The sequence below is a fragment of the Moschus berezovskii genome, chromosome 17 (genome assembly GCF_049115385.1).
Source record: "Moschus berezovskii isolate FMDL1 chromosome 17, NW_MosBer_1.0, whole genome shotgun sequence".
Classification (NCBI taxonomy): Eukaryota; Metazoa; Chordata; class Mammalia; order Artiodactyla; family Moschidae; genus Moschus; species Moschus berezovskii.
Window position 1 is genome coordinate 45,162,161 of NC_142476.1, and position 18,365 is coordinate 45,180,525.

The window sequence follows — 18,365 nt, forward strand, 5'->3', positions numbered from 1 at the left end:
ATGGTTGGATGGCATTATCAACTCAATGGACATGAGTTTGAGCAAGCTTTGGGAGTTGGCGATGGACAGGGAAACCTGGCGTGGTGCAGTCCATGGGGTCACAAAGAGTTGGACACAACTGAACGACTAAAACACACACATATACACACCTCTTCCTGGAGCCCCCTTCACTCTAGGCATTTCCAGCACTCTCCTGTACCCGTCCCACTAGCCATTGGGTAAAACAGCCCCTGGCAGAGCACTCGCAGGGCTCCAGTGGGGAGGTGATGAGGAAGGGCCACTCCCATCGGGAGGAAGAACATGGGATGTTTCAAGGTTGCCGGATGTGCAGACTGAGTTGGAAGATGGAAGCCCCATCTTCCAGTAGTTCTTCCTCCTGTCCAGCCTGCGGGGCCTCCCTTCAGCTCCCACGAAGGGCTTCTGGCCAGGCAGGCGGGCAGATTGGTACATGTGTGCTCTCCTGGCCCACTGCCCTCCCAGGGCCATCCTGCACCCTTGCGGAGGGGTCGTAGGCCTGCTGCCCAGGTGATTGCTCTGGAGTGCCTCCCCTGTGCCCATCCCGTCCCCCTCCCCAGCCCTTGCAGCCTGCTTCTCTGTCTCTCTTTATTTGGCAGCCTCAGGGCCCCAAGCTCACAGTTGACTCCCCCACCCCAGAGGGTAGCTCTGGGCACGCTCTGAGCCCAGGGTCTCTAGGACCGGAAACCAGAGTACACCAGGCCTTCCTGTCTTTTTCCCCTTCTTTCTCACCCTTCCTTGGGAAATCTGAAATCTGAGGACAGTTATTGGGGTCTGGGGGGACCCAGAAAGGCTGAGGGCCCAGCACCCGTCCCACCCTCCAAGGCATAGACCCAGAACCCCTTAAGGACTTGTTAGGCTCGTTCCTGGTGCGTGGCCCTTGCTCCCCAAGTCTCTCATGCCTGGGGCTTTCCTCTGTGCGCCTTCGAATAAAGTCCAGCCCACCGCCCCTCCCCAGATGGCCCTTCCCCGGCTGCCCACATAGCCTCCACAACTCACTCCCTAGATCCCCGTTTTCTTGTTCTGATCACACTTGTCACTCTCGAATTTCGGTCACTGTTTGCTGGCTTGTGTCCCCAGAGCCTCCAACTGGCACGGGATTGATGAATGAGTTCGTCTGGACGCTCTGGACGGCTCTCGAATTCAAACCCAGTCTGATCACCCTCTGGGGTCTCCGTTCTGACCGGAGGTATAATAAATTAGGAGAGAAGTCTCCGGGCGCACCGCCCCTGTGGCCGCAGTCCGGCCCTCGGAGCGGAGGCGGGGTCGGGGGCGGGGCGGGGGCGGGGTTGGGGGCAGGCCCGAGCCTTAAGCCGCGCGCCTCCGGTGCTCCCTACCCCAGGGCGCGGCGGAGGCCGAGCTGAGCCGGCGAGGCAGCGCGGAACAGAGGCCCGGCCGGCAGCCGCTCCGCCTCCCGACCCGCAGGCCCCGACGGCCCGGCCGCCGGCTCTCCCTGTGCCAGAGAAAGAGCGTATGGCACCTCGGGGGACGCGCTGAGCCCGGGTCACGGCGCCGCAGGCGGCACCATGGCCCTGGAGCAGGCGCTGCAGGCGGCGCGCCAGGGCGACCTGGACGTGCTGCGGTCCCTGCACGCCGCCCGCCTGCTGGGGCCCTCGCTGCGCGACCCGCTGGACGCGCTGCCGGTGCACCATGCGGCCCGCGCCGGCAAGCTGCACTGTCTGCGCTTCCTGGTAGAGGAGGCCGGTCTGCCCGCTGCGGCCCGCGCGCGCAACGGCGCCACGCCGGCCCACGACGCCGCCGCCACCGGCCACCTCGCCTGCCTGCAGTGGCTGCTCTCGCAGGGAGGCTGCGGAGTGCATGTGAGTTTGCGCCGCTCACTGGGCCCCCGAGGGGGCTTCCTCCCCAGGAAGGAGTTCTGGCCTGGAGCCCTCGTGGCTCAAGGGTGGATGGTTTGGGGCACCGCGGAGCCAAGCCTGCTTCGGAGTTCCCTCCAAAGGACTTGGGGCAGGGTGGGCTCCTGGGTTGAGAGTACCCGGGCAGATGCTCTGGCAAGCCCTGGCCACCGCCTAGAAGAGTACCCAGTGATGAGAAACCAGAATGGAGTTGGGATAGCATTTAAGGTGAGGGTGCGGGGAACTCACTGAGCCAGGGAGTCCTGGAGAGTGGGCGGGGGGAACAAAGGGCCTGGAGTCAGAAGCCAGCCCATATCCTTCAGGATCAGGTCTGGGAAGGGTGGTGCATGAAATCCTGCAGCCCACCCCAGGCTGAGTTGCATGTGTCCCTAAGGAGTGGGGGAGTTGGTAAATGGGGTCCTTCCCAGGATCTGAGCTGATCCCAGGACGTCAGCACCTTCCCACTTCCCAGCTTATTCAGCTTAGCCTGAGTCTTCCTGCCCTGAGACCCCACCTGGTCTCACTCAGTGGCCATGAGGCTGGTATCAGCCAGTCTGGCCTCTCCTGAGCGGGATGAAAAGGAGGCAGCTCAGGTCTGGTGTGTAGCTTTCCTGCTCAGTCCTGCCAGAAACAGAGCATCCAGCAGGGTCTAGGCCTGGGGTCCAGGTGTGCTCCTGATCCCCTGGGACTGCCAGTCCATCAGGATACTGAACAGCAAACACACAGGTTAGAGAGTAAGCCAGGTACCACCAGGTACTGCTAGGCTATGTGGGGAGAGCATCAGGGAGTACTTGGGCAAGGTGGCCAGAGAAGGCCCCTCCGAGGAGTGACCTCTGAAGGAAGTTTTGGCTGATGGGGAAGAAGTGGCCAGGTGATGACCAGAGAATTCCGAGCACAAGGAGCAGGAAGTACAAAGCCCTGAGGGGGACACATTCTGTCCTGTGACGGGGACAGCAAAGAGGTGAGCATGTCTGAAGTGGGATGAGGCAGGGAGAAACCAGCAGGGCCAGGTCCTGTAGGCTCGTAGGCTGGGTTCAGAATTTGCAGGATCCTATGGTTGTAGGGGAAAGCCAAGGATGGAGGGACGGAACTCATTTTCCGCTTAGCAAGAGACCACTGTGTTAACTGGGTATAGTAGAGGAGGCAGGGGTGACTCTGAGCTGACTGGCGGTGCCGTAGGAATAGCCAGGCCCCCCATCCCGCCCTTCCTGGGAGATGGCCAGGTCCCTTATCTCCGGGCCAGCTCTGTTCTCAGGAGTTGCTGGCACGTGGTGCCTCCCCTCTCATTTGGGAGGTGGCATGCCTCCCCGATTCCAGTGTCCAACTTTGACCGGAAGCCTCCCCAGCCACTGGAGAGGAGGTAGAGGAGCAGGTGGCCTTGTGCCCAGCTTATCAAGTCCCCCGCCCTCTAGTTCCAGTCAGCTTGGGTGCTGGGGGCGGAAGTGTGTATGTAGGGGAGGATGACCTCGATCCCGGGCCCTGCTCAGCCTGGGGAGATAAGCAGCTTTAGGGTGCAGGCCACAGCACGTGAGGCTTCTGAAGCCTCTAGAGCTGTTGAGACCTTGAGGACAGGTCACAGGCTTGTGATCCTCTCCTTCCTGGGGCCTCCCTCTCCTCCCCCACCCAGGGGCCCAGAGCCATCAGGATCCCCTGGAACCTCAGGTCCACTGTCCCCAGGGTCAATGGGAAGGAGGGTTTTTATCAAGGACTGGAGTGCAGGGCATATTTCACTGTGGGCCTGTCCAGGTCACTTCTAGCCAGTTTTGTCCCCTGGGCTCAGTGTGACTAAGTGTGTTAGTCATTCATTTGTGTCCGACTCTTTGCAACTCCATGGGTGCATGCACTGTAGCCCTCCAGGCTTCTCTGTCCATGGGATTCTCCAGGCAAGAATACTAGAGTGGGTTGCCATTTCCTTCTTGAGGGGATCTTCCCAGCCCAGGGATCAAACCCGGGTCTCCTGCATTGCAGGCAGAGTCTTAGCACTGTTTGAGCCACACGAGGGAAGCTGCTGGGCTCAGGAGGAGAGATTAAACCAGTCTTCCGGTCCTCCACGGGCATTCTGCACACAGAGGCCTCTCAGCATCATCCTCCGCCTCCTGTGGACTGTTTCTCTGCCTCCCCTTTCTCTCTGCCTGTATTCTAGCCCATCAGCCAGTCTGTTTGTCCCCCACCCCACAGTCTGACTGTGACCTCCCCACCGTGCCCCTGGGCCCTGTTCCCTTACTTCCCGCATTTCTTAGAGGCTTCCCTGATGGCTCAGAGAGTAAAAAATTCTGCCTGCAGTACAGGAGACCTGGGTTCGATCCCTGGGTCAGGAAGATCCCCTGGAGAAGGGACTAGCAACCCACTCCAGTATTCTTGCCTGGAGAATCCCATGAACAGAGGGGCCTGGCGGGCTGCAGTCCATGGAGTTGCAAAGAGTTGGACACGACTGAAGCAACCAACACTTCTTCACTTAGAGGAGCCTCAGCGGTTCTCCCGTGACTGAGATGCACCTTCTTTAAGCTCAGGGTCCCTCCAGTTCCCACAGCCTCAGCCACACCTGTTCCCTCGGTGCCTGCCTCCACCACTGCCCCACTGCCCTCCCCGTGCCCCTGCGGCTCCCTGTCTACCTCTCCAGCATCCCACGTGCTTGGTGCTGGGAGCTCGTTCTGTTCCAGACCCGGTGCCCACTCTCCCAAACTCTGAGCCTCTGAGTCCAGACTTCTGGGTTCTTAGTGTCTCCCCGCCTTGGCCTGCAGGTCACATGCCCCCTCCCACAACAGACACACACACCTGGATGTTCACAGAAGATGCTAGCAGCACTCCTGGGCCCAAAGCATTGGCCTGTCTCCTTTGGAGTGCCTGGGAGGGGATCTTGCTCAAGCCCTTCCCTGGGGCTGCTTCTAGCCCACACCTACCACCACTGGCCGACTGCCTGGGTCCTGCCCACCAGTCGCCAGAGGCTTCCTCCTCCACAGGGAAACAGCCTGTTCCCTGGGGACTGGGAGCAGGGAGTCTGCTGGGGTGGGCGGCTCTCTGTACTGAGGTTGGGTTTTGGAGGTACATCAACCCAGAGGCCTCTTTTTATGGGATATTTGGGGAGGGGGAGGGGGGTTGAGGAAGGGGGCCGGGTTGGGTGCAGGGAATACCTCCCCACCCTGAGAGCAGGCCCAATAGCCACCCTTCCTGACCCAGTGACTCCTTTGGGTATTCCCTGAGCACCTGGGTGACGGGCGCTCCTGCTGGGACAATGACAGGGGCCATGTCCTGACAGCCCAGCATGCAAGGCATGGTGCTGCACTAAGGACTGAGATTCAGGGGGGCCAGTCAGGAGCCGGAGGACCGAGTGGTCCTGGAGGCTGGCGGGGTGCAGGAAGCGGTCTGGGCGAGATAGGACCGGCTCAGGACTAACAAGTCTCCTCCCACAGGACAGAGACAATTCTGGTGCCACAGCCCTGCATCTGGCTGCCCGCTTCGGCCACCCCGAGGTGGTGAACTGGCTGCTGCGTCACGGCGGTGGGAACCCCACCGTGGCCACAGACACAGGCGCCCTGCCTGTTCACTATGCCGCCGCCAAAGGAGATTTCCCCTCCCTGAGGCTTCTCGTCAGGTCCCACCCTGAGTAAGGACCCTTTTCTCCAGGGGGCTCTGGGTGGGCTGGCGAGGGCTCTGGGGAATATCTGAAGTTGTCTCCCTCTCCAGCATGCCAGGGGAATGACTGCTTCTGGGCCATCCCATGGCCAGGGGCCTGGCCAGAGACTGTGCCTCTGCAAGCTGACAATTCTCCCCTCCTGTGGGCTGCTCACAGCCACAAGACTTGAGCCCTGCAGGCAGATCCTCCCCAGCCCGCCCCAGCTCTGGAGATGGCCACACAGACCACTTCCCCTCCCCAGGATCCTTACCAGCCTACAGCAGGCGGCCCTCTAGCTCTGGCCTGGGTTAATTTGCAAGATTGATCTAAATGGGGCATAGGGATGCCGCCTAGCAACTCCTAGACTCTAGTCAAGAAGGAGGAGCCACGACTGCTATCCAGTGTGAAGAGAGGTGGCCCCTTGCCCAGACCCTCGCCCTACCTCCTGGTCTGTCACAGAGCAGCTTGTCCTACCCTGTGGCCGGCAGCTCATTCCCACTAATCAGGGGGGTGGGGATCCCAAACCCCCTGGGGCCCTGGGCAAGCAGCTGGTCGGAGAAAGCAGCTGAGCTATAGGCTGGGTGCACCCCATGGTGTGGGGGTGCAGAAGAATGGGGTTCGGTGTAGATCCTGGCAGTCATGGAGTTCCTGGGGAGGAGGGAGCCAGGTCTTAGGTGTACCTGGAGGGAAACAGGGGTCCTGGGGAAAGATACCACCCGGACCCGGAGGGAGTGGACACCAGTAACCCTGGGACCTGAGGTGGGAGTTCTGACTGGTGACCTTTGTCAGTTCAAGGGGACACCTGGGAAATAAGTGGAGACAGAGGACCCAGCCTCAGGTTGAGAGCTACAAGGTGGGATGGCCTGTCCTCACCCCTGAGGATGCCTGCCCAGCCACTGGCCGCCAGGGAGCAGGCAGGAGGCCAGGCTGGCCCCATGGCCAAGTGGCAGGGTGGCTCCAGTGGGCAGCCCGTTGGGCAGAAGCACTTGGTGTGCAGGTGGAGCAGCTGAAAGCCCCCAGGCTGGGCCCAGGATGGCTGGGCCCGGCTTGTTCTTGCTAAGCAAGAGCCCCGGTTTGGTTAATGGGAGACCAGCAGGTGCACCTTGCGGGGCAAAGGTCTCACAGCCGTTCCCACTAGAAGCCACTGGGCACCGCTTTGGAGTGAACCCTCTGCCTCCAGACAAGCCAGGGTCTGGGTCACATCAAAATCAGTGGGATTTCAAGGAGGAGTGCCCCAGGCACCCTCAAGTGTCAGCTCCCACCCCGCAGCCATCAGCACCCCCGGGTGCTGGTCTCAGACGCCCTGATAGACTCTCAGGTAAGGACTGGGGCACTGCACCTGCGTGTGTCCCTGCCTCGGTGGTTCTCACCCCACCCCCTCACCCAACACAGAGGTCCCGAGAAGGGAGAGACAGGCTGTGGTCATCCCCTCACACCTGCCAGCCTCCCCCATCGCACATGGTGGGCCCCAGGAAGCCAGTCAGATGGCAGTGCCAACTTAGCTCCAGTGGTGTGAACTGAGGGCCTCTGGCCCCCCACCCCAGAAGTGCTGATGGGGATGGGGGTGAAGCCCTAGTCTGGCCCCTGAGCCCATCCTCATGGAGAAGTCTGGGGCCTCAGACAAGCCTCCACGGGCTGCGGTTGCAGCCTTAGGAAGGCTCAGGCTGTGCTGGGGGCACCCTGGCAGACTCAGGGCCTGGGGGACCCTGAGCCCTCCCAGGCCATGCAGTGGGGCTGGCTGTGATTGGGCCCTGGCACCCTCTCTCTAGCCAGATGGCCTGGACCGATGAGCCACCAGTGCCCCATGAATCTCAGGGAAGTGGACAGAGGCCTGGGGTTCTGTTCCCACAGTGATGTGTGGCTTGCCTGATAAGGAGGTACTTTTGTGTGACTGTTAGGCTGGACTCAGGTAGGGGGAGGGGGCTGGGAATTGAGGTAGGGCCTGCTGGCTGGAGGACTTGGGGGCCAGTGCCCACTCCCTACCTCAGAGGTAGAGACTCCTGCTCCCCAAGGCCGGGGACCCCAGGGCGGGAGTGGGGGGGCTGGGGAGAGGCAGAGGCCCAGGCTGCGCCAGGCTGCAGGGTGCAGTCAGGGGACCCAGGGAGCCTGGCTCTGGGGGAGGCCACCTGGGCTCTGCTCTCATGAGCCTGCTGTGAAATGCTGTGAATTATTCACGAGGGCTCAGCTCTCCCTGGCGGCAGGTGAGGGAGGAAGAGCTGCTCCTGAGTGGGAAACTTGATCCTGCGCAGGAGGCTGTGGGCAGCTATGAGCCATGGCTGCTCTGACAAGCTGCAGAGGAGCAGGAGGGCTGGAAGGCCTCAGGAGAGGGCCTGGCCAAAGATGGGCTGCACCTCGGGGCTCTGGGCAGGACTGGAGAGTGCAGGAATGGCCCATACCCACCCACCCCTCCTCCAGTCTACCCCAGTCCACTGGGCAAGTCCCCCCAGAGGCAGAGGAATTGCCACCATGACCTCAGTGGCCGCTGCCCCGTGGGACCTTCCCTCTGAGGCCCCTGGGGAAACAGTCCTTAAGCTGCTGGCATGGGGGCTGGCTGGAACTGGGCTGGAGCTGTCCCAGGCCCTGGGTCTGAGGGAGACGGAGTCAGGAGGGTCAGCCCTCCTGGCCAAGGGCACTAGTGTTGGTGGAGGGGGACCACGGAGGAGATGAGGAGCAGGTGCCCTCAGAGCTCTTGACCATCCTGGTGGCGGCGTCTTGGGGCCCAGGAACTGTCTCATGTTCACTGTGCCTCACCTGTGTGCTCGCCGGGGGCTTGAGTAACCAGTAGAGAGCCCTGGGCTCTGCTGGGATGCTTAGGCCTGAGAATTGAAGCAGGGGAGAGTTGGTGGGGGGGGGCCTGCGCAGAGCTCCAGGCCTTGTCTTCCCCCTGGGGCCCTGCCATGGTCTACCAGTCATGGAGAGCCGGAAAACCAGCTGGAAAACCAGTCTGCCCAGAGATTTCTGACCAGATCCCTCCTGCTGAGTGCAGGGGTCTGACACCAACCAGCCGTCTGAGCCTCACCCTGGGCAGTAGCTCTGTAATCGGCTCATTTTACAGACAGACTTGTGTAACTAGTGGCTTATATTTTTTTATTTAATTTTAATTTTTTTGAACACCAAAAACATTTTGTACTGGGGTACAGCCGATTAACAACATTGTGGTAGTTTCAGGTGAACAGCAAAAGGAGTCAGCTATATATATACAGGTATCCGTTCTCCCCCAAACCCCACTGCTCCTATCCAGGCTGGCACGTAACATGGAGCAGAGTTCCATGTGCTGTACAATAGGTCTTTGCTGGTTATCCATTTTAAATATAGCAGTGTGTACATGACCTTCCCGAAGTCCTTAAGTATCCCTTGAAAAAATATTTATTTATTTTTACTTGTGTATGTGTTTGGCTGCACCGAGTTTTGGTTGCCGTACACATAATGTTTTAGTTGTGGCTTATGAACCCTTAGTTGTGGTACGTGGGATCTAGTTCCCCTACCAGGGCTCGAACCTGGGCCACCTGCATTAGGACTGCGTTCAGTCCTAGCCACTGAACCTCCAAGGAAGTCCCCTCATCCAACTCATATTTATTGAGCATCTGCTCTGGGCCAAGTGCCCAGGACACATCAGTGAACCAAACAAACAAATGCCCTTGCCTCATGGGGCTGTAGATAAAGAAATGGTGTCTCCGAGGGGCTAACTGACCGGCCAGGGTCCCGCTGGCTCCCTGTGTGGCCTTGTCCAAGCTGCACCTCCTCTCGGGGTCTGTCTCCCACTCCTATTGTTGCTCAGTTGCTCAGTCACGCCTGACTCTCTGCAACCCCATGAACTGCAGCATGCCAGGCTTCCCTGTCCTTCACTATCTCCTCGTTCAAACTCATATCCACTGAGTTGGTGATGCCATCCAACCATCTCATTCTCTGCCGCCCCCTTCTCCTTTTGCTTTCAATCTTTCCCAGCATCAGGGAAATGAGTCCGCTCTTCACATCAGGTGGCCAGAGTATCGGAGCTTGAGTTTCTCACTCCTGGCCCAGGCGCTAATCTCTTAGGACCTTTCATGTTTTTCTGGGATGCCTGTTTTCCTTCTGTAGTGCTGAGTTTCGTGGAAGCTGGCTGCTCCTGGAGCCCTGTCCAGCTGAAACGTTCAGGCAGCCCTGGCCTCAAGCAAGAAGCCTCAGTTGCTCACCTACTAGGGAGCCCCAGACCTATGGCTCAGCTCCCCCTTAGAAGGCCTGGGGCCTTTGCCTAGGACTGGGGCTGCTGTTCCCTGCCAGGCATCTGTTTCTACCACAGGCAGTAGGGTGCGTTCACTCTCAATTACCACTCCCTGGTCTGCCCTTGTATTTGCTGAGATCCCCTGGGCAACGGAGCCTGGGGGAGCCCATACTGGCACACTGGGGACACTGACCCAGGTGGAGAGGCTCTGAGAAAGGAGGGACCTGATGGAATTATGGCCCACAGGTAACTCCTGATCCAAGCCTGTCATGGTACCCAGGCCCCAGTTGGCCTCTCTGCCCTCTTCCTGTCTACCTGTGCCCACCTTTGAGACCACAGATCAGATCCCTGGTCAGGTCACAGGCTTCTCCATCACTGATAGGGAAGGCCACTTCCTTGTAGCAGCCCAGAAGCCCTCCTCACTCTGGACTCCCCACACCTCACCTCCAGCTGCTCCCTAATCACCAACTCTGCTCTGTCTCTCGGGTTTCCTTACTGCTCCTGCAACAGGCCGGTGCCCTCTGACCTCTGACCTTTGCTCAGATCAACCCACTTCAAGAATACTGAAGTGGGTTGCCATTTCCTTCTCCAGTGGATCACGTTTTGCTCAATGGACAAGAATTTGAGCAGACTCCGGGAGATAGTGGAGGACAGAGGAGCCTGGTGGGCTACTACAGTCTGTGGGGACGCAGAGTTGGACATGACTTAGTGACAACAATAGCAATGGGTCATTCCCACTGCCTCACTCTCTTCCCCAGAGAGCCCAGGGTTGCTCCCTCCCCTCTGCAAGTCTTTGCTCCCTGCGCCTTCCTCAGACGGACATGCCCCAGGACACAGACACACGCCCCCCCACCCCCACCCCCCCCACCCCCGCTCCTGGTCTTCCTCACTCTCCCCACCTCCCCACTACCTGGCATTACTCTCTGTGCATCTTAGCGCATCCTCTTATCACCTGCCTCCCCCTGTAATGACAGCATCTCTTCCTCTCCATCCTGCATCCCGAGGGCCTGACACTTCATAAATACTCACTGAAGGAGGGAGGAGTCTGGAATCCACCGGATCTTGTCCAGCCCTGCCTGTAGCTCACTGCCTGTGACCTCAGAGGGAACTCCCTCCAGGCCTCCCCGGGGCCCATGGGCAAATGGACCAGCTGAGGCCACATACGAGGAGACATCGCAGAACTCCTGAATTCCATCCAGGCCCGGCTGCCCATCTCACTCACCCCCATGTCTACTCACTCAACAGCTAGCACCCAAATGTAGCCTAAGTGCCCACCCTGCTAGTGCTGGGGATGTAGTGAGTCCTTATGGCTTAATGGAGCCGACTTGGGGGCATTCCCAGGGGCAAAGAAGGGGCCAGACCAAGAGCGTGTGTACACACAGGGATGCTCCTCCTCATGCATCAGTGCATTGGGTGCCCTGGTGGCCCTGGTGGACCCAGGCTTGAGAGGGCAGAGCTCTGCTGTCTTCACTCTTTGCCCCGTCCTGGCCTGTGGAAGCCTCCTAATGGGTGTCCCTGGGATGAATGAAAAAAGTGCTAAGACAATTCGAGAGTCACAAGTGCTGTGAAGTGGACCATGGTAGTTTGAAGGCAGTGGTTGAGGGATTTCTTAAAAATGTCCAGGAAGGTCCAGGAAGGCTTCTCTCTCTCTTTCTTTTTTAAATTATTTATTTGGCTGTTCTGGGTCTTAAGTCACGACACACAGGATCTTTAGTTGCAGCATGCAAACTCAGTTGTAGCATGCGGGATCTAGTTCCCTGACCAGGGATCGAACCCAGGGCCCCTACATTGAAAGCACAGAGTGTTAGCTACTGGACTTCCAGGGGAGTCCCAGGAACGCCTTTGTGGGGAGGTGAGAGCTGAGTGGGAGAGGGGCTGCCCTGTTAGCATAGCAGGTAGAACTGGCCGGGACAGTGGCCCTGGGGGTTCATACATGTCCTCATTGTGAGCCAGGAGGGCCTGGAAGGCTGGGAGAATTACAGACCGGTGAAGGCTTATTCCAGGCTTGCTGATGGGTTGGGTGTAAAGCTGTTTGTTCTAGAATCTTCCTTAAATCAGGGCTGTGTTTCTTCCCCAGGCCAGTCCTGATTGTGGATCATTTCAAATAAGTGCAGAGTTGTGCACTTATAAGAGACCTAAGTAAGTAAAATCACTCAGTCGTGTCCGACTCTTTGCGACCCCGTGGACGGTAGCCTACCAGGCTTCTCCGTCTATGGGATTCTCCAGGCAAGAATACTGGAGTGGGTTACCATTTCCTTCTCCAAGACCCGCCAAAAGCTCTAAGACTTTCCGTTCCAGTGACCTTACCCCACACCCAGATCTAATCCTGGTGGAGATCAGCCCCTGCCAGACTTACCTGGGGGCAGAAATTATTGCCAGTGGGGAGGACACTGAAGAAGCTGTTCTGTGACTGGGGTCTGCCTCCCTGGGCAGCTCGGTCCTTGTTCCTGGTGGCAACAGTTGCAGTAAGCTGCCACCAGTCCTGGATGGAGGTTTTCAGCAAACCCTTCCAAGCATTCCATGTTTCCTTTGTGTCATCCAGGATGACTTAATAGTTACCGTCTGTCCATATCATCTTTGTTCCCAAGAGGAAGAAAAGTATACATCTTGATTTGTGTGATGGTTGCTAAGGAAACTTAGACTTACAAAAGAAGTCAAGGGTTTCCAAAGACTCCTAGAGTTTGGACTCAAGGGAGGGTGGCCTGGTGTCCTTTACTGAAATGGTGACCAAAAGGGTGGGGTGAGGGAGTGTGGAGAGATTTGCTTCATGTGAAAGCATGTAAAGGGTGAATTCCCAGTTGGTTAGGACTCTGTGCTTTCATGGCCAAGGGGGTGGGTTTGATCCCTGGTTAGAGAACTAAGATCCCACAATACCCAGAGAATAGCCAAAATTGTTTTTAAAATTAAAAAGAAAAAAAAAAGCATGTGAATTTCAAGAAACTGCTCAATGCCCGGATGGTTGAATGGGCTGAGGGGGGTGCCGCATGTACTCCAGGTCCAAGCTGGAGAGATGAGTGGCATTAGGTTCAGGTGGCCTTTGACCCCAGGAAATAGATGACCTCAGCAGGAGCAGAGTGTGTTTAGAAAGGAAGTTTTGGGACATCCCAACGTTTGGAGGTCAGGTGGCCATCCAGGGCCTACCCAGCCAAGGAGTCTGAGAAGACCTGGCCTGAGCTTGTTGGTGCCAAGAGGAGCAGGTGTTCAGGAGCGGGGAGGGGACAGCAGATGAGGCTGGTAGTGTGGAAGTGATGGTGTTGAGACCTGGGGGGCCTAAGGGGGTTGCTAGGTCAGACTGGGGCAGTGGTACCAGGAAGCCATGACCTGCCTCCCTGGGAGAAAACTTGCTATTTTCCAAAGCTTTCCCCTTTGTCTCTCACAAGAGGCATGAAGAGACCACAACTGTGATACTGATTTGTCCTGTGTGGAAACTGAGGCCCGGGAAGGTAAAGAACATGCCCGGCCCTGAAAACTGCAAAGTCAGGGTGGAGGCCAAGGCAAAGGGCAGGGGCTTGGACTGGACTGGTCATCCATGGCACCATTATGGCCAGAACTCGATGGGCTGAAGCCAGGTGGGGTCCCCCGAGACCCTACCCCTATGCTCCAGTGACTCCCCACAGTCAAAATACTGCCCAGCCTGACCCATGCTTGGTGGAGCCAGGATACCCCAGGCCCACAGTGCCCCCCACCAGAGGCACAGGGATGAGGAATCCTAAAACACATGGAAGGTGCTAGGCCTTGCTGAGGGCTCTCCAAGAATGTCTCAGGGTCGCTTATTATCCTTACTTCATGGACGGCTTTGTGAACGGAGACCGGATGCAAGACACTGCTTGCAAGCAGCCCACAGGCCAGGCCCTCCTTACACTGCGGTCCCCTCTGCCTCTCGAGTGAGTCTAGCTCTCAGTCTCCTCTGTAAAAGGGAAGCAATGCTAGCACTTCCCCTATAAGGGCATTAGGCGGACTAGATGGGGGACACGTGTACTGTGCTACCTTCCACACTCAGCACAGAGCAATTGTTCAGTGGATGGTACTTGCTATCCCTGTTATGTGTTAATCCTTATAAATAATTTATACATATACTGCTGCTGCTACTGCTGCTGCTGCTAAGTCACTTCAGTCATGTCCGACTCTGTGTGACCCCATAGACGGAAGCCCAACAGGCTCCCCTGTCACTTCTCTCTCCATCTGAACTTATTATCTCATTCCTTGTGCTCATCCATATTTTTTAAAGTATTTATGTATATATTTATTTGGCTGCTGTGGGTCTTAGTGGTGGCATGCAGGCTCTATTTCCCTGACCAGGGTGACCAGGGATCGAACCTGAGCCCTGTGCATTGGGAGCTTAGAGTCTCAGCCCCAGGACCACCAAGGAAGTCTTTCATCCATATTTTTGTAGTTTTCTTCAGTGAGAGTGAGGGCGCCCATTCTTCTTGCCTCTAGGCTGATGTAGAAGAGGGGAATAAGGCTAGGACCCCCTTTCCCACCCCAGCTCATCAGCGAACCTGCCCCATGTTCTGGGGTCTCCCAGGCTGGGGGCTGTGACTCTAGAATGGGTTATTGAGCATTTACTTTGTAGCAGAGCCTCCAGATGGGGTGTCAACCAGTGGCCTGGTGGGAGGCTATGGGCTGGACTGCCCCTTCCTGCTCAGGTCCTGCTCTGTGCCAGCTTCTGAGACCTTCTGATATCTCAGACTGGCTGGACACCCGTGGGTCCTGAGTTACCTGCCCAGCAGGAAGGACTGAGAGGACAAGGCTCCGGGCAGATCTAGCACCCTGAGCAGTGTGCATTGTCTCAGGCCTCCCTCGAGAGCCCAGCTGGTCCTGGGCAGTGGCCCCTCCAGTCCCCAGTCCCCAGGACCCCAGCACTTGCTGTGCCTTGGTTGTTTTTGTTCAGTCCCTACTAAGTCATTCCTGACTCTTTGTGACCCCGTGGGTCACCAGGCTCCTCTATCCTTCACCATCTCCCGGAGCTTGCTCAAACTCATGTCCATCGAGTCAGTGATGCCATCCAACCTTCTCATCCCCTGTCATCCCCTTCTTCTCCCGTCTTCAATCTTTCCCAGCATCAGGGTCTTTTCTAGTGCGTCAACTCTTCACATCAGGTGGCCAAAGGTTTGGAGCTTCAGCTTCAGTGTCAGTCCTTCTAATGAATATTCAGGGTTGATTTCCTTTAGGATTGACTGATTTGATCTCCTTGCAGTCCAGGGGACTCTCAAGAGTCTTCTCCAGCACCACAATTCATGCCTTGGTTACGCGGTGAATAATTCAGGCCATGGAGTGTCAGTCATGAAATATTAAACAGGCTCCTCCTGAAGCACCAGCATGTGAATGGCAAGGGTGGGGGGCAGGGGACGCTGGCACCAGGGCATGGAGGCTGGTGGCCGAGAGCCAGCACCTTCTCCAGGTACGCCGTGTGGGTGGGACTCATCACCCGACTCATCACCCCACTCCTCCTTGACATGGGTTGGGTAATGGAGGGCAGCCAGGCAGGGTCCCAGGCTGAGTGTCAGCCCTGGCCAGTGGCAGTTCTGTGTCTGAGGAGGAGGTTCCCACCTCAGGAGGATGGAGAAAGCTGGGGCTGGGTGCCTGGTGGGGGCTGCGGGCAGCCTGGGCAGTGGGCAGGGGTCAGGAAAGTGGACAGGGATGGGGTCTTGGGGACAGGGGGAAGTCAGCTGAGGGTCCGAGGGGTATGTGAGAGGGAGGGGCCAAGTCATGGGTGGGTGACAAGAGCATGGATGATGGAATGGGGGCCCGGGTCGAGGAGGACTGGGTGGCCTGGTGCCCTCATTAATGGACACACAGCTGGCAATTGGATGAGGGAGGGAGGGTGTAGATGGTGGGGGTGGAGTGTGTGATGTCGTGAGCAAATAGATGGGGGAGGCATACGGGTGGGAGGGTATGATATCTGATGAAAAATGGCAGTTCCTGGGGCCCAGAGTCCTGATCCAGCCCAGAGGGACTTAGCTCCTACTCTCCGCCAGCCTCCATCCTGGACCCACTGGGAGCTCCTGGGTCTGGGCCTAGATTGTGGTTCCACCTGGTGCTCATATCTGGTAACTACACCCTGGTGTCCACACCCATTGTGAAGTCAGAAAAACTGAGGCTCAGCCAGCGGCCAGGCCAGCGTCCCTATTCCCCAACAGCACTCCACTTCTTGAGAGTGGCTCTCCAGTTAACACCCTTCTGTGGGAGGTGGGAGCAGGGATGAGGGGCAGTGACAGCTGCAAGCTAGGCCCCCAGAAGCCTGAGGGAGTGAAGACAGGAAACGGCCCCTCCTCCACTCCCTTGGTTCTTGCTGTGCACCTGGCCCTCCATCACACGGACAGATGTGTGTTCAAACACCACTTAGCAGCTGTGTGACCTTGGGCAAGTCACAGCCCCTGAGCTTCAGTTGCCCCTCTGCAAAATGGGAATGACAGTAGGAGTTAAGGTAGGGTGTTCACTGAGAATCTGCCTGCTAGTGTCACAGCACATGGGACATGCTCAGTGGATGGCATTCATCTGTAGGGTGGCCAGACTGACAACAACTACAAGACAATTTTAATTTTGGATAAACAACAATTAACAGTTTAGAATATGTATGTCCACATGCCCATTGGGCATATACTTGTACTAGAAAATTTTTTGTTGTCTCTGGTGGCTCAGTGGTAAAGAATCCACCTGCCGTTGCAGGAGACGCAGGTTCAATCCCTGGGTCAGGAAGATCCCCTGGAGAAGGAAATAGCAACCCACTCCAGTATTCTGGCCTGGAAAATTCCATGGACAGAGGAGCCCGGCAGGATACAGTTCATGGCGTCACAAAGCATTGCACACGACTGAGAGACTAAACACATCCGAAGTTCAGATATTTTGTGTGTTTTATCTGGTGACATTACCACTCTGCCCTCTGGGAGTTCAGTCTTCTGCGGGTGGCAGAGGCCAAAACAAGTTTTGATCCACTGGGCATGACAGGTGGCCCATGGAGTGAACCCAGGGCAGTATAGGGCACAGAGGCTGGAAAAGCCTGTTCTTGTAGTGGAACAAGCCTCGTGAAGGAGGGGTCTGTACTGAGTCTTTTTTAAAATATGTATTTATTTTTGGGGCTGCACCAGGTCTTAGTTGCAGCATAAGGGATCTAGTTCCCTGACCAAGGATGGAACCCCAGGCCCCCTGCCTTGGGAACGTGTGATCCTGGTCACTGGACCACCAGGGAAATCCCTGTACTGAGTCTTCAAGAGAGATGGGAAAACATCCCCAGTCAGAGGGGGGACGTAATCAAAGACACAGAGGTCAGACAGCGGGGACTCACAGTGACAGTGGATCCATGTGGCTGAAAAGGTAGGGGGAGGCCAGATCACAGCGTCCTTGTAGACCTTGGTAAAAAGGTGAGTTGTTTACTGAGGGCAGAGACTAGCCAGTCACTAGACGTGCACTGCAGAAAGGAGGCTGCGAGGGGTAGATGGGGAGCAAGCCAGAGGGCCCCCACCCAGGAAGGCTGGCACAGGACTGTGTCCAGAGGGAGTCGGGCAGCCGGACCCAGAGACCAGGTCTTCTCCAGTTACCCTCCAGGGCTCCCTGGAAGCGGTCAAGGGGCGAAGGAGGCTTTGGAGGTGGGTGGGCGCTGAGAGCCCACGGTGGGTGCTACGTCTTCCGCAGGGGAGTGAATGCCCAAACCAAGAACGGTGCCACGCCCCTGTACCTGGCGTGCCAGGAGGGCCACCTAGAGGTGACGCAGTACCTGGTGCAGGAGTGCGACGCGGACCCGCACCTGAGCGCTCACGATGGCATGACCCCGCTGCACGCCGCAGCGCAGATGGGCCACATCTCGGTCATCGTGTGGCTGGTGAGCTCTGGGACACGTCAGTGCGGGGCCCGGGGGAGGCGGGGCCTGTACGGGACGGGGGCGGGGATGGGACGGGGGCGGGGATAGGAGGGGGCTGGAGCCCAGTCCCCGCCCCCTCTGCCCCGCCCCCTCTCTCCCAGGTGAGCTGCACCAACGTGAGCCTGTCGGAGAAGGACAAGGACGGCGCCACGGCCATGCATTTCGCGGCCAGCCGCGGCCACGCCAAAGTGCTCAGCTGGCTCCTGTTGCACGGCGGCGAGATCGCCGCCGACCTGTGGGGCGGGACCCCGCTGCATGACGCCGCGGAGAACGGGGAGCTGGAGGTGAGGGCGGGGCGGGGCGGGGCGGGGGCGGGCCCGGGGCGTGGCCTGGAGGCCAGGCGAGAGTGGGAGGGGCGGGCGCCCTCTGCTGGCGCCACGCTCGCAGCACAGCTCTGCCCCCGTGCCGAGGTCCCGGCTATGGGCCAGGGGTCCTCACTGCGCGCTCCTGCAGTGCTGCCAGATCCTGGTAGTGAACGGCGCGGAGCTGGACGTCCGCGACCGCGACGGGTACACGGCCGCCGACCTCGCGGACTACAATGGCCACAGTCACTGCACCCGTTACCTGCGCACCGTGGAGAACCTGGTACGCCCAGGGCGCTGCTCCCCCACCTCGCCATGTCATTGCACCCCCTACCCTGCCCCCACCTTCCCTAAGGGGTACGTGTTGTTACCCCTTATGCCACGGAAGAAGCTGAGGTTCAGGAAAGTGAAGCCCCTTGCCCGAGGTCACAGGAATAAGTGCCCTAGACCACTACCCATGACCTCTCACCCCAGGACCGCTGACCACTAGGGAGTGAGGGGATGGAGGCAAAAATACCGAGGG

At 58.1% G+C, this 18,365-nt stretch overlaps 1 protein-coding gene across 3 annotated transcripts in view; it reads left to right on the forward strand.

Annotated features, from left to right (window-relative positions):
- The first annotated feature begins 1,369 nt into the window (after nucleotides 1-1,369).
- Nucleotides 1,370-18,365, forward strand: part of ESPN (espin) — a 33,910-nt gene continuing 16,914 nt past the window's right edge. For all 3 annotated transcript variants that reach the window (XM_055419448.1, XM_055419450.1, XM_088845423.1), the window contains exons 1-5: nucleotides 1,370-1,835; nucleotides 5,279-5,472; nucleotides 17,315-17,501; nucleotides 17,642-17,824; nucleotides 17,994-18,125. In XM_055419448.1, coding sequence (XP_055275423.1) covers nucleotides 1,542-1,835; nucleotides 5,279-5,472; nucleotides 17,315-17,501; nucleotides 17,642-17,824; nucleotides 17,994-18,125 — 990 coding nt within the window. In that variant the 5' untranslated portion in view covers nucleotides 1,370-1,541. The remainder of the gene's footprint in view (nucleotides 1,836-5,278; nucleotides 5,473-17,314; nucleotides 17,502-17,641; nucleotides 17,825-17,993; nucleotides 18,126-18,365) is intronic.